Below are 15,313 nucleotides of genomic sequence, written 5' to 3' on the forward strand. Positions count from 1 at the left end.
CAGTATGTGTATGTGTCCCAAATGGCACCATGTTCCCTACATAGTGCACTACTTTTGACCAAGGCCCATAAGGCTCTGGTCAAAAGTAGTACACTATGTAGGGAGTAGGGTGCCATTTGAGACGCAGAAGTTGTAACCCGTTCTATCCGTCTGAGTGGACTCTGAGCCTTGACAGTCTGTCCTCTCTCTTCAGGAGCTCTCCAGATAGAGAACAGTGAAGAGTCCGACCAGGGCAAGTATGAGTGTGTGGCGGTCAACAGCGCCGGGACCCGCTACTCGGCTCCGGCTAATCTCTACGTGAGAGGTAAGTACCCTGCCTGGGTGAGCAGGTTTCTGCTAACAGTGGGCATCATCCACCCATCCACCCACCTATGTCTGTTCTATTCTATCACTTCCCACAGTGCTCGCTGGTCAAGTGGTAAAGGCTAGTGTAAGCTAACCCACTCCACAGCTACACAACAGTTGAGTGGGGTTAGTTTACACTCGGGGCCGGATTACCAACGGGCATGCAGAACTAGGGTCGGGGGCCCCCCAGATAGCATATGATAGCACAATGTGAAGAATCGCAGTATAAAACGTCCCGTTTCTATTTCATGGCAAAATGTGTTGAAATGCAGGAGGTTAGCTGGTCCTGCTTACACTAACTGGTTAACTAACCCATTCTTCTCCACAGCGAGTCCCGTTTAGCTATACAAATTCTCCACATGGATATATTCAAATCACTACCTGACTACAAACTGTCAAGTCAACCAACTACTTCTTCACTTGAATAATAGAGCATCTAACCAGTCAACTGGTCTGTTAACCAGTCAACTTGTCTGTTAACCAGTCAACTAGTCACTAAACCAGTCAACCAACCAGTGAACCATCCAACCATTCAGTGAAAGTCTCAGCCTAAACTGTTGATGCCTGTTGTGTCTGTTCTTGTTCTGTAAATGTTTTGTCTGTTCTCTGTGGGGGGGTATTTTTTATTTATTTTTCATTTTATTTTCTCCTGGAAGATTGCATACTTTTAATAACTGTCTCCTGTTATTAGGGTATTTGAACCCATTCACCTCACAGGAGTTGAAACAGGATGTTTTGACTCTTAAGAGGTGAATGGGAGGTCAGGTGTGGTTTCACCACAGTGTCTTGGGTTGCATCCTAAATGCCACCATATTCCCTATAAAGTGGACTACTTTTGACTAGTGTTCATAGGGCTCTGGTCTAAAGCAGTGCTCTATATAGGTATAGGGTGCCATTTGGGACACAAGCTTGGTGAAGTGGAGGGAGTTATTATAGGCTGGTGGTACATGTGCAGTCTTGAAGGAATACAAACAAGGTCAATAGACACCTGGATGGTTACTGTTATCGTGAGAGGAGGAAATTCCCAGATCAACAAGATATTCATTCTATGGTTGCATCTCAAATGGCACCCTATTCCCTAAATTGTGCACTGCCAGTCTGTGTTCTCCTAGTACAAAGTGAACAGGGCTGATCAAATCAAACTGAACCTCCATGGTATTTTAGAGAGGACGTTTTGGCAGCAAATTATTCAATTAGCCGCTATTCCACCATCCAATATCAGCTTCTCAAAGGCAACTTCCATGCTTCAACTCTAGTTGATTCCATATGACCTCGCTTTTACATGTTTTGGACACTCCTATAGGCTTTCAACAGTGCTCATTGCAAACACATTGAAAAGGTTCCTTAAGGACAAATAATGAAGTTATTCACACCTGATGTTACTGAGACCATTCTGATATATCAATATTGGTTGTAGATTACCAGTTATCCATTTCCATACCATAAATATTTCTTCATATTTCTTAATTAGTGTCTTAATCAAGTCTTAATTCATGGCATCACATAAATTACTTTGTTCTTCAAATTAAATTTGAACTAGCTTCCAGTAGGATAATATGTTTTCCTTGCAGAGTTATAATTCTTAAGTCAATGTTATAATGTTCCCTCCATCTAACTTCTTCAGATAACTTCACTACCAAAAACATGTAATTATTCAGGTTCTGACACATCTATACCACAGCATAAAAGCAGCAGTCCTACCCTGCATTGCAGCAGATGCCTTCTGGGTAAATTGTCCCCTGATTGACCTCCGACATACAGACAGGAAACATCCTATGGATGTGGAAACCTGACATGCATCCCATTCGCTTGAATGTTTGCTGCATTGTGGAACAGTTTGTAATGAACGACACATTTCCCCAAAACATCCTTGTAAGTTCTTGAACAGACTTTGAGGTACGTTTTCTCCCGTTTGGTGGGTGTGTTGAGGTGTGGCTTGAAGCAATGAGTTACGTGTTTAAAGGGCAGTGGCCATGCTGACAGCATTCCCCAACCCACAACCCAATCACTCCCCGTTTTTCAACTGGTCATTCAGTACCGTTTCCATACAATTGAGTGTTCCAGAACGTGAACTCGTACTGTACACAGCCCTGAAAACCTGCTCATTCAGCCCGGCTCGTGAATTCCCCGAGATTATGCAGGTTGACATTTATTTTCATGAGTCTTGTCCTGGAGGCAGAACTGATCGATTTCCCCTTAAATAGGCCAGCTGCAAAGTCCGAATTGTATTTATTGTAAAAATTCATGAAAAATGTGCTTTTTGGTCTTAATTTAAGGTTACGGTTAAGCATTAGGGTTCATTAGGGTTAGCAATGTGGTTAAGGTTAAGGTTAGGTATAAAATTGTATGACTTTGTGGCTGTGCTAACTAGTGACCACTCTGCAGAACTCCCTTCAGAACAAGATTCATGACGACAAACGCTAACCTGCCCAGATTACATACATGACCCATTCAGTGATAAGGAAGTGATAAGAAAACTCATATAAAATACATATAGAGGAGATTATATCCTGCTGCGCTCCCCTTTTGATCTGGGTTACGTCCCAAATGGCACCATATCCCCTACACTCTATTCCCTCTATAGTGCACTACTTTTGACCAGAGGGTTTCATTAGGGACGCATGCCTTGGACCACATGGCAGAGGGAGTGCAGATGCAGGGAATACAGATTTAGCATTGGTCCGTTTGATGAATGGTATTTAATATATGTATGAGTGGTCTGTAATCAGCCTGCACATGCCCTGTGACTGAGTAAGAGGTTGTGTAATTGGTTGCTTGTGTGTGTGCGCACATGCACATGTTACAATCCTGCAGTATGTGCATGTGTATGTGTGCGTGCAATGTGTGTGTGAGAGCAGATTACATCTCACCCTGGAGAGAGAATTTGCCTTTGAGAACGCAAATAGTATTTTTAAGTGTTCCTTACACTGTGAAAAAATTATGCATATTCTATAGGAGTATTTTTCACTGAAATCCCTCAGTCCATTATGCGTTGCCATGGAGTTTTACTTTATTGTTGAATAATTGGAGAAAAATAAACTTTATACGCTGTGCTGAAATATCATTCTACTAAACCTACAACTGAAGTAATTAAGGTCAAGACTACGAGGCTTTTTCCTGTGTGTTGTTTTCTTACTCGTTTCTGTATCTGTACAATGTGTTCCTGTCTGAACGGGTCTAACTTCTGTCTCTCCAGGTGTGTGCTCTACTTTACCAGGGTTGTCATTTCCTCTGCACATTATGATGCCTTGAAATAGAGTGTGTGTGTGTGTGTGTGTGTGTGTGTGTGTGTGTGTGTGTGTGTGTGTGTGTGTGTGTGTGTGTGTGTGTGTGTGTGTGTGTGTGTGTGTGTGTGTGTGTGTGTGTGTGTGTGTTTGTGTGTGAAGAGGGATGGTTTTCTTCTCTCTCTTCTAAATCTGTACTACTTCCTTTTATACTGTCTGTCTCTCTCAGCCTTTTCTTTCTGATCACCGGTGTTCTTGTATCATATACACAGACTGTATATGGGAGCGTTCATTTCACAAATGCTTATCCTGCTATGAAAAAGAAGTCTACCATTGTCTGTGTGCTTTCTCATGTCTGTATGTGGTTTGCCTTCGTTTCACTCAAGGTTTCATGTGCCTTGGGGTTTTCTGAGTTTCTCTGAAACGTGTTTGTGTGTGATATTTTTTGTGTTCTTTTTTTTCCTGTGTGTCTGTCTGTCCGTCTGTCTGTCTGTCTGTCTGTCTGTCTGTCTGTCTGTCTGTCTGTCTGTCTGTCTGTCTGTCTGTCTGTCTGTCTGTCTGTCTGTCTGTCTGTCTGTCTGTCTGTCTGTCTGTCTGTCTGTCTGTCTTTGTGTGCGCGTTGTGTGTGTGTGCGTGTTGTGTGTGTGTGTGTATGCATTGTATGCAAGGTTAGAAACAGTCTTTAAAACAAAGGAACTACATCTATAAAGCATATCATCTTTAGATACACTATACAATACTCTGCTTACGTAGGAATACGATTGTGCACATATGACACAATGTATGGGACATTATTTATAGGATACATTGAAATCACTATACTGGTTCACCATCGTGACCCATTTGATAAGGTCTGTCAGGAAACAAAGGTGTTAACAGGCCATTGCCTGTATATTGAGTGAATGATGCACAGAGCTGTATCTGTGGTCACTGTATAGCTCTGTGGTCAGTGTATAGCTCTGTGGTCAGTGTATAGCTCTGTGGTCAGTGTTTAGCTCTGTGGTCAGTGTATAGCTCTGTGGTCAGTGTATAGCTCTGTGGTCAGTGTTTAGCTCTGTGGTCAGTGTATAGCTCTGTGGTCAGTGTATAGCTAGTGTATAGCTCTGTGGTCAGTGTTTAGCTCTGTGGTCAGTGTATAGCCTGTGGTCAGTGTATAGCTCTGTGGTCAGTGTATAGCTCTGTGGTCAGTGTATAGCTCTGTGGTCAGTGTTTAGCTCTGTGGTCAGTGTATAGCTCTGTGGTCAGTGTATAGCTCTGTGATCAGTATATAGCTCTGTGGTCAGTGTATAGCTCTGTGATCAGTGTATAGCTCTGTGGTCAGTGTATAGCTGTGTGGTCAGTGTATAGCTGTGTGGTCAGTGTATAGATCTGTGGTCAGTGTATAGCTCTGTGGTCAGTGTTTAGCTCTGTGGTCAGTGTATAGCTCTGTGGTCAGTGTATAGCTCTGTGGTCAGTGTACAGCTCTGTGGTCAGTGTATAGCTCTGTGGTCAGTGTATAGATCTGTGGTCAGTGTATAGATCTGTGGTCAGTGTATAGCTCTGTGGTCAGTGTATAGCTCTGTGGTCAGTGTATAGCTGTGTGGTAAGTGTATAGCTGTGTGGTCAGTGTATAGATCTGTGGTCAGTGTATAGCTCTGTGGTCAGTGTACAACTCTGTGGTCAGTGTTTAGCTCTGTGGTCAGTGTATAGCTCTGTGGTCAGGCCATTTTCTGTGTGAGTCTCTGACTGAGTGTATGACTAGTTCAGAGTCAGTGACGTCAGTGATGTTTGTATTCACACCCAGCCTCTCTCTGCTCTCCTCAGTGGCTCTGCTAAGAAGGAGTCAATGAGCAGAGTAAATGTGGCCTGACTTAGCTACCGGCAGGACACTGTCAGCTTTGTGTGCATAATGAAGTCCGCTTGTCAGCCAGGGAGACTCTGGTTGTGTCCCAAATGGCACCCTTATTCCCTTTATAGTGCACTACTTTTGACTCTGGTCAAAACTAGTGTGATATCTAGGAACTAGTGTTCCATTTGGGACGTAGCCCCTGACTCTGTAATTCCATCTTAATACATGATGGGAAGGGAGGGGCTTAGGGCATGAGAGTAGTCAGGAAAAGGGAGGAGTGTGTGTGTGTTTGGTTGTGTTGTGTTGGGTTTATATTAATGTATGTACTGTATGTGAGATGTTGCTATGTGTGTTCTTTGGGTGTGTGTATCAATGCACTGGCTTTTGTCTCCATAGTGTTCTCTTCACTTTCTCTTTTATGGATAAGCGGAACTATTTGCCTGTTTTACTCTCTTTGTTTCTCCTTGTCTTCCTCTTCTTCCTCTTCTTCTTCCTCTTCCTCCTCTTTTTTATCTTCTTGTTTTTTCTTTTTCTCTCTTATGTTTATTCCCTCCATCATCATCGCACCCCGCCATCCAAAACACAATCCAAACCTCACCAAATCCTCTCAGATCAACGAGAAGGTTGGTTTTTTTTCACTCTTCACCTTCCTGCTTCTCCTCCGGTTCCCCACAGTGCACCCAGGGTCAGCGGACTGGAGCCTGGCAGCACCCACAGCATCAGGCTGGGTGCCAAGGCCCGTCCCGGCCTGATGGGCCTCTCAGGATACTATCTGCCTTTACCAACCTGAACCTCCTATGTGCATCTCCTACCTTGTCCCTACCCCTCAACCATACCGCTGCTATGCTGCTTGCCTCCACCCTCAACCATCTACACTGTTATATATCTTTGAATATGCCTGGCATGGATGGGTCTTCTCTGTTAGCTTCAGTCTGTCAAGTATGGACCTTGTCTGTGTTCTCAGGTGTTCCTCACCTCACCTGGGGTGTGTCTATCCCATCCCACCATCCGTCCAACCATGGTTGTGTACAAATTGGCACCCTAGTCCCTATATAGTCCACTACTTTTGGCCAGAACCTCATGGGTCCTGAGCCCTCATATCTCTGCTGCCCACAGGCTCTCACTAATCTAGCTGAATGCACCACTCACCTTCTGTTACCTCTCATCCACCTACATCAGCTGGTAGCATAGCTCTTCACCATACAATCTTAGAGAATACAGAGACATAAGGATCATACCTTGACTTTGCCCTATCTAAGATACCCACTCAATGCTGAATGAATAGGGGTTGGATGTGGATTACTTTCTCATCTAGGGAGAAACAATAGGCTATCAGTAGAAAGCATTGCAGCCGTGGCTATATCCATTGTTTATGATGTCTTGAAAATGAGGAGCGTGTGGGCTCTGAGTGATGGAACGGTCAGGTCTTGTATTATTTTGACACCAGCCGTGTGGTTTCTCATTGGCTAATGGTATTTATACTGGGGTCAGGGAACACATATAAGAATGCTGCATGAAGCTTAAGAGATCAGAACTATTTACATAAAAGTTCAAATTTCAATATTTGCCTTTTTCCGAACCACTCTGGAACGCTTAACCTATTTAGGAGACTGTGTTGTGTTGTTCTGGTTAACTGGGAAAAGCCTTCAGAGCTTTTGAGTGTTTAAACGGGCTAAATCAGCTTTGATTGTTTATTTTGGAATCAGTATTCAATTTGGGCTTCCAGATTTAGTTCACAGAACAGTGAGAGCAGAGAAAAACAGGGTGACGGAGAGACTAAGGCAGAGAGGAGGATCATTATTCTTTAAATATGTTTTTTTTTCTTTATTTGAAGGACCCAGTGTGTTTTGCCATATTTTTTTTCTAGACTGTCTTTTCAATCTTAAAGCTGAGCTGAGGAGCTGTCTCTCTGTAGGGGAGGTAGATAAGAACCATCTCAGCCACCGACCCTCCTGCCAACTCACACATCAGCTAGGCACTTTCCAAAATTGAGGTCCGTGCTAACAACTTACCTCCCAATAATCCCAGGCAGTCTAATGCCTTTTCTCTAATAAAGGACTATATTTTGGATAGATAACCAACTCATTCCTCTCCTTTGTATTATTCATAAATACTTACTAAGTTACTTTCATTGATAGAGAAGGAGCTGCAGGAGATGCTGTCATCTCTTTCTCTGCCTCCTCTCATTGCCAATATATTATTTTCCCAGTTCAGTTGGCTAGGAATCTCAACTCTCCATTCTATCTGCTCCAAACAGATGACAGAAGTAGCTTTCTGGATGCTTGTAGCTTTGTCAGAAGACAATTGGTCAGAATAGAGAAATATTCAAAGTCCATGCAATGTATGATATACAAGATGTTGTACTGTATACCAGTACACATTAATGTTTGCATTGTGTGTTACACATCTAATTGACCATTATGCTTGCATAATGCATTTCCATGTCAAAGTGCATTCCCATGTCAATGTTTCTGTCAGAGTTTCCGAAGCCATAACCCATAGTATTGAAGAGACTGTTTGGTGAGAAATGTTGGTTCTCTCTTCTATGTAAGATGTTGGTAGACCAATGCTCCTAGATCCCAGCACAGAGTATAAAGAATGGACGAGAACCTCTTGACCTGGAGTTCATCTTGTAACCAGATGACTTTTTAATGTTGTTGTTTGTTTTGTTTACTTGTTGTACAGCGGGTCAGTAGAATCCCGTTTTAGTCAATACAGTGTGGTCTTGCAGTACCTCCGCAAGCAGGCAAACTGAAGTCGAATAGTTTTACTGGCATCGATTAGACAGGGACTTTGAGTTGGTCTGTAAATTACTACAGGGATAGTTGTGTTATTGTTTATTATAGGACCATTTTGTGTGATCACTCAAGCATGGCATCATGATCGTAGCTGCTATGTAGCTAGCTAGTAATGTGCTTGATGCTTTGTTTGCCTTGTGCCTGGGCTGCTGCATGCCTTGCTTGACAATATCTGTGTGCCAAAAATGTGTGTGCAACAACGATTGTGCTTCCACCCCCCACACCCTCCACCCCCTACCGCCCTCAGCTCCAAATCCTTACCTTTTCTTTATCAGGACTCTGCTTCCAATCCCAAATCCGTCCTTCCCTCCCCCCTTCTCTCCCCCTCTCTCTCTGTGGCATGCCAATGAAGATAAGAGTGTGTCTGCATTATAACTGCCAGCTTCTCATGTTGCTACTGCTGATACTACTTCCTCTGATACTAAAACTGCTTCCTGTGAAACCAGTGACTAAACCCCATGGCGTTCTCCTGCTCCCTTCTACTGCATGGAGGGTGACATTAGTTCTCTTCCTCCAACACTTTCTGGTGACCTTTATCCTTTGACCTGTACCACCGCCTCCATAGCCAATAATAATCGAGATAACCCCTTGTTATAACCTTTCTGAGTCACTCACTCAGTCAGCAAATCAACACTAACCATTTTGTGACCATTTTCCATATCCATGGGTAACCTCCAACCTCATCCTTCTAATAATGTACACAGTGACTAATGTTGGCTTGCTCTAATTCCTCCTTCTATGCCCTGCGCTGCCCAGCATGTCACTTTGACACCTTGCAGACTCCAATCTAACATATTGGTGCATTTCATCTGAAAAGCTATGAGTCACTCGACCATTGGCCTCAAATTGATTACAGAGGAATAGATGTATACATCTCAAAATCTCAGTGTTTTCGTGACTTGAATAAATCACACTCAGACTTTATTTAAGGTTTGGTGCATACATAGATTGTGCACATGGCACACATCTATGCATGCACTCACACATACAGTGCATTCAGAAAGTATTCAGACCCCTTGACTCTTTATACATTTTGATACGTTACAGCCTTTTTCTAAAATTGATTCAATGTTTTTTTCCCTCATCAATCTATACACAATACCCCATAATGACAAAAGAAAAACATTTTGTTCTACATTTTTGCTTATGTATATAAAAAAAATCTAACTGATATCGCAGAAATATTCAGACCCTTTGCTCAGTACTTTGTTGAAGCACCTTTGGCAACGATTACAGCCTCGAATCTTCTTGGTCATGACACTACAAGCTTGGCACACCTGTATTTGGGGAGTTTCTCCCATTCTTCTCTGCAGAAAATATCAAGCTCTGTCAGGTTGGATGGGGAGCGTTGCTGCACAGCTATTTTCAGGTATCTCTAAAGATGTTAGATCGGGTTCAAGTCGGGGCTCTGGCTGGGCCACTCAAAGACATTCAGAGACATTCAGAGTCTCGAAGTCACTCCTGCTTTGTCTTGGCTGTGTGCTTAGGTCTGAGGTCCTGAGCGCTCTGGAGTAGGTTTTCATCAAGGATTTCTATTTACTTTGCTCCATTCATCTTTCCCTCGTTCCTGACTAGTCTCCCCGTCCCTGCCACTGAAAAACATCCCCACAGCATGAAGCTGCCACCACAATGCTTCTCCATAGGGAAGGTGCCAGGTTTCCTCCAGATGTGATGTTTGGCATTCAGGCCAAAGAGTTCAACCTTGGTTTCATCAGACCAGAGAATCTTGTTTCTCATGGTCTGAGAGCCCTTTAGGTGCCTTTTGGCAAACTCCAAGCAGACTGTCATATGCCTTTTACTGAGGAGTGGCTTCCAACTGGCCACTCTACCGTGGAGTGCTGCAGAGGAGGTTGCCTTTCTGGAAGTTTATCTAATCTCCAGAGAGGAACCCTGGAGCTCTGTCAGAGTGACCATCAGGTTATTGGTCACCTCCCTGACCAAGGCCCTTCTCCCTCGATTGCTCAGTTTGGCGGTTCCAAACTTCTTTAATTTAAGAATGATGGAGGTCACTGTGTTCTTGGGGACCTTCAATGCTGCTGAAATATTTTGGTACCCTTCCCCAGATCTGTTCCTTAACACAATCCTGTCTCGGAGCTCTATGGACAATTACTTCGACCTCATGGCTTGATTTTTACTCTGATTATGCACTGTCAAATGTGGGACCTTATATAGACAGGTGTTTGCCTTTCCAAATCACACCCAATCAATTGAATTTACCACAGGTGGAGTCCAATCAAGTTGCAGAAACATCTCAAGGATGATCAATGGAAACAGGATGCACCTGAGCTCAATTTCTAGTCTCATAGCAAAGTGGCTGAATACAAATTTACGTTTGTTATTTTTTTATACATTTGAAACATTTCTAATAACCAGTTTTTGCTTTGTCATTATGGGGTAATGTGTGTAGATTGATGAGGAAAAAAATGGATTTAATCCATTTTAGAATAAGGCTGTAACGTAACAAAATGTGGAAAAGGTGAAGGGGTCTAAATACTTTCTGAATGCACTGTATGCATACAAAATCTAAGCCTCGGCTTAGGTAAGGTAAGGTGAATACAGTAGAAGACATAGGCTTAATGAAAAAGGGATTTTGTTATGTTGTGTTAGTGTAGCACCAGGTGCTTTAGCTACCCATAATACATCACAGTTGGTAGTTATCTTCATGGGGGGGAGTTAGAAATGGAGGAAGAGAGAGAGTGAAAGAGGAATAGCTACCTCACCTCACACCCCATGCAGCATTCAAGTCACATAAAACTGAGCTGTTTGTATTAGAGGAAAAAAACTACCATTTTGGTCCCCTGCCTGTTTTTAAACCCAGTTTGGGGAGATGTATCTGCTGGCCAGCCAGGGCTGGTGGGCCCTAGAATAAGTACTATATTACTACTCTGCCTGCATCATTTTACTGTGGTAAGGAAATAAGAAAGTCATTTCTTTGTCATGATGATAAACACCGTTTTTAAGAGAGATGTGATGTGAATAATATTGCCTCTATTTTATCTTCAAACACAAAACAGAGGTCTGCTACAGAGTTCTCTTCCCGCTTCCCAAATTAAATTCTGGCTACATCGCAAAAGGCACCCTATTCCCTACATAGTGCACTACTTTTGAACAAAACCCATTGGGCTCTGGTTAAAAGTAGTGTACTATATAAGGGATAGGGTGCCATTTGGTTCGATGTTTTGCTGCAACCTTGGATCTTTCCTGTTCAAAGAGAGATGAAAATGGGAACGTTAGTTATTTATAGGTCTCATTCTCAGACAGTATCATACTGCTGCTTACTGATGATCAAGAGTCTCAGTGCTGTCTGAAAGGGGATAGTTTTGCGGGTGACTTAATGCGAGTTCCTGCAGATCTGTGTGTGTTGGGAGATCAATTGAGAATTGAAACGTCAAGGCCTGGTTTTGGCTGCTTGCTGTGCTTCACCTGCAGGATGATTTACAACCCCCGCTCTGTGAGGTTATAGCAACAGAAATACAGTCGTAAAATATGAGATTGGCAGTAGTGGCACCCTGATACATCTAAAAGTTTTGCAACTCGACTTTTAAAAAAGTTTCCTCTTTCTGAGATTTTGACCTGAGATCACTCTAAAACGTTAAACGGAATGGCCCATAACTTTGGCCTAGAGCCAGCCCTCTCCCCTCGTCTCACTACCTCTCTATCTATTTTTTATCTCTCTCTCCTCCTCCTCACCTTCTTCCACCCTCTGTCGTTCCCACTGTCCGCCTCGTCACGTTCTCAGGCAAGGCCAGTCTCCGTGGGAATCCGTGTTAATGTCAACCATCTGTATCACAGACCCTTATGGTTCCCTCCCGTCCTTCTTTTCTCCTCCCATCCAGTCCCAGCAGATAGACAATGCAGCGCTTGTATTTACAGAGAGGACGGCCTCCAACACCACCAATATGTTCTCTCTCAAGATTACTATCTCCTCTCTTGTCTCACTTATTGAATGACTGACTGAGCTCATGCAAATACTGAACTTTAATTTCTCTAAGTTATTATTCACTTGGTTGTAACTAATGAACTTAAATAGTGTACGTGATTGAGCCAAAGAAAGACATTATGTGCATAGAATCCTCTTTCAGTTTCTTTGTTCAAAGAAGTACCGCTCCCAAATTATACAACACTAGCTATACCCTGCTGTGTTTCATTTAAGGTGTCAGCCAGTGCAAAGTGAAAACGTTATTCAGTGTGAAAGCCTAAGGATCTGTCCCAAATGGCACCCTATTCCTTATGTAGTGCACAAATTTTGAACAGGGCCCATATATGGCTCTGATCAAAAGTGGTGTACTAAATAGCAAACAGGGTGCCATTTGGGATGCAGGTCAGATCTGTCATAAACCTCTACATCTCTCCCTGTTTATCTGACACAGCATGTAGTTCTCCCCTTCTACCCGGTGAAAAGACCGTAAGCCACCATCTAAGCCCCTCACAGCCGGAATATTCACAATTTGCGCTTAAATGATACTTTGTAAGTCACATTTCGTGACCACTCTTAGCCTTCCCTTTCAAGGGGTGTGTGAGCACTTTATCTGCTATGCCATTGAGCTATGTATGTTTAATGCATACAGAGTAGCGTTGCAGCATTAAGTCAGATGTAATGAGCTCTACTTCCCAGCACTTAAGGGGATTTCTAATGCTGTATGGGAGATAACAATGAGAAAGAAGCCTGTTCTATTCACTCGCACTTAGAGACAGAACGAGTGGTAGTTAGCTAGGTAACTCTGAATGTGGCAGGGAAGCGTTAGACTAGCAGCAGCAGTATCTATCTCCAGATGAGTCGTAACCCACATATCAAAGCAGGAAATCCAGCTTTAGCCCTTAGCCTTTTTTCCCCAAATATAACATGAAAGGGGAGGAAAGACCTGTTTCACAGTTGCGTAATAGATATATGTAGTACATAATTTGGCTGAAGTTTCCCCCCCTAACTAACTATAGCAGGGTTGCCTTATGCCTCTATTGTCCCAGAGAACAGCATACAGCGACAGCCAGGCCTGACTATCAAGGTATCAGGCTATCCCAGCCGCCCATGCATTGTCCCCCATCAAACCTCCAGTTCCTTGCCCACTCACCCTCCTCTGCTCTCCACCTGCAGTGCGCCGCGTGCCACCCCGGTTCTCCATCCCGCCCACCAACCATGAGGTGATGCCGGGTGGCAGCGTGAACCTGACGTGTGTGGCAGTGGGAGCACCCATGCCCTACGTCAAGTGGATGATGGGAGTAGAAGAGCTGACCAAGGAGGAAGAGATGCCCATTGGGAGGAACGTGTTGGAGGTCACCAACATCCTCCAGTCTGCCAACTACAGCTGTGTGGCTATATCGTCACTCGGCATGATCGAGACCACCGCGCAGATCACTGTCAAAGGTGAGAGGGTTGGGAAAAGTGTGAGAGAGGTTGTTTGGGATTTTGACTGTTTGTTGTGCCTGGGATGCAGTGAGTTAGCTAAGTTGGATATCTAGAAAAGTAGCCCTCATTTAAGATCAATATGTCAACATCCAAAATTAACAGATGGATCTAGATCCAGATCAACATCCATCTGAGATATTTTAAAGTGAAGACGAATATAAGATAGACATTTTAGGTACAGTATGTATCTCCATGTCTTAGACTGCACTATCAAATCTTAGTAAGCTATAGCTCAAATTGTATTTTAAGTTTTGCTACAGAAGTCCTTGTTTCTCGTCACCAGTCATCTGTCTGTACGTCTCAGAGAGAGTCTGGTAAAGGGGTCATATTTAAATGACTAATCCCTCAGACACCAGATGACAGTGCATGCATTAATATTCTCATCAATAATTCAACATGGCTGAGATTTTTCTTTCCGGAAAAACCAACGATGACAAACTACTGTAGCTTGCAAAGCATCTCGAGTTTACTTTCCCATTACAAAGTGATTGTGCTTTTCAGGAAATAGGCCTACTCACTGTATCTATTATGTAATTTTTTAAATAAGGGGCTTAGCTATAGGCTAATGATTCCAAATATAATTGGTAATAGACGACTTTGTTAGTTACATGTGAAATGCTTGAAAACAAAACACGTTATCATATTATCTCTCCTTTTCTCTGAGGTGAGTTGAGCAGCCATGAAATATGGAGAGAAAATGAAGTCAGTTCATTCTCCCAGGAATTGTTATGTGCACTCACTAAAACAACACATACTATCCGTGTGAGTATTTGTGATGCTTCAATACCTATTAGTCTCATCAATCGTTCATTCACCAGAGTTATTAGAGAGAATCTCAATTAGTTTTATGAAAGATGAGATTTGAACAGAGCGAAGTCTACTTCTTCAATGCTGACTTTGAGAATGAGTGGGGTCATATGTCAATACTAAACAAACACAATATGACCATCAATACGCAAATAATACGGCAAGGGAAATACATAAAAACACGTATCCAAAAACTCCCCAAATGAGCTCACAGTGTTGCCAGATGGTGGGATATTTTCAAGTGTTGGTAGAGGCTCTCTCTCCTGTAGAGACTCCTACTGATGATAAGTATTCTGCAAAAAAGGCCGTAACGTCATCTAACGTCATCTATCTTAACATCACTCAACAAGAGTGGTTAGAGGTTTCACATTGTTCAACAAAAAAAACAATGCCTCCGTCCAAAATGGCACCCTATTCCTTACACAGTGCACTACTTTGGATCAGAGCCCCATAGGCCCTGGTCAGAAAGTAGTGCATTATATAGGGAATAGGGTGCTATTTGAGATGGAGCCAGTAATAGCAGATGTGGAGAAAGGCGTCGGGAGTCAGGCGCTGCAGCTGTATGAGGTTGTTCTCTTGCTCTAATACCTCTCGGTTGCTAATGCCCATCTGACGTCTGCAAGGCGAGCTGTTCTCCCGGTTTTACACTCCAACGCCTCTTACTTTAGCAGATCCATTTGGACTCTGACAGCGGTACTATCATATACAACACAAAAGTGATTTAGCAACCATTTTCAGCCAAAATTGTATTACAATGATGCTCTTTCCATTTGCGATGGAAATAGGAAAACCTGGGAGAGCGTGTACATTACCATTACCGTGAGGATGTACATCTTGTGTTTCAAACTCAAACACTAGTATTATATTATACTCTTATATGTTATGTCATTTGTCACTTTGCAATTCC

At 43.0% G+C, this 15,313-nt stretch overlaps 1 protein-coding gene across 9 annotated transcripts in view; it reads left to right on the forward strand.

Moving 5' to 3' along the window:
* The window catches only part of LOC115108758 (receptor-type tyrosine-protein phosphatase F-like), a 388,031-nt gene that overhangs the window by 245,011 nt on the left and 127,707 nt on the right, over positions 1-15,313 (forward strand). For all 9 annotated transcript variants that reach the window (XM_065009146.1, XM_065009144.1, XM_065009145.1 and 6 more), the window contains exons 6-7: positions 194-304; positions 13,288-13,557. In XM_065009146.1, coding sequence (XP_064865218.1) covers positions 194-304; positions 13,288-13,557 — 381 coding nt within the window. The remainder of the gene's footprint in view (positions 1-193; positions 305-13,287; positions 13,558-15,313) is intronic.

Source organism: Oncorhynchus nerka, linkage group LG24 (assembly GCF_034236695.1).
Source record: "Oncorhynchus nerka isolate Pitt River linkage group LG24, Oner_Uvic_2.0, whole genome shotgun sequence".
In the NCBI taxonomy this organism is placed as follows: Eukaryota; Metazoa; Chordata; class Actinopteri; order Salmoniformes; family Salmonidae; genus Oncorhynchus; species Oncorhynchus nerka.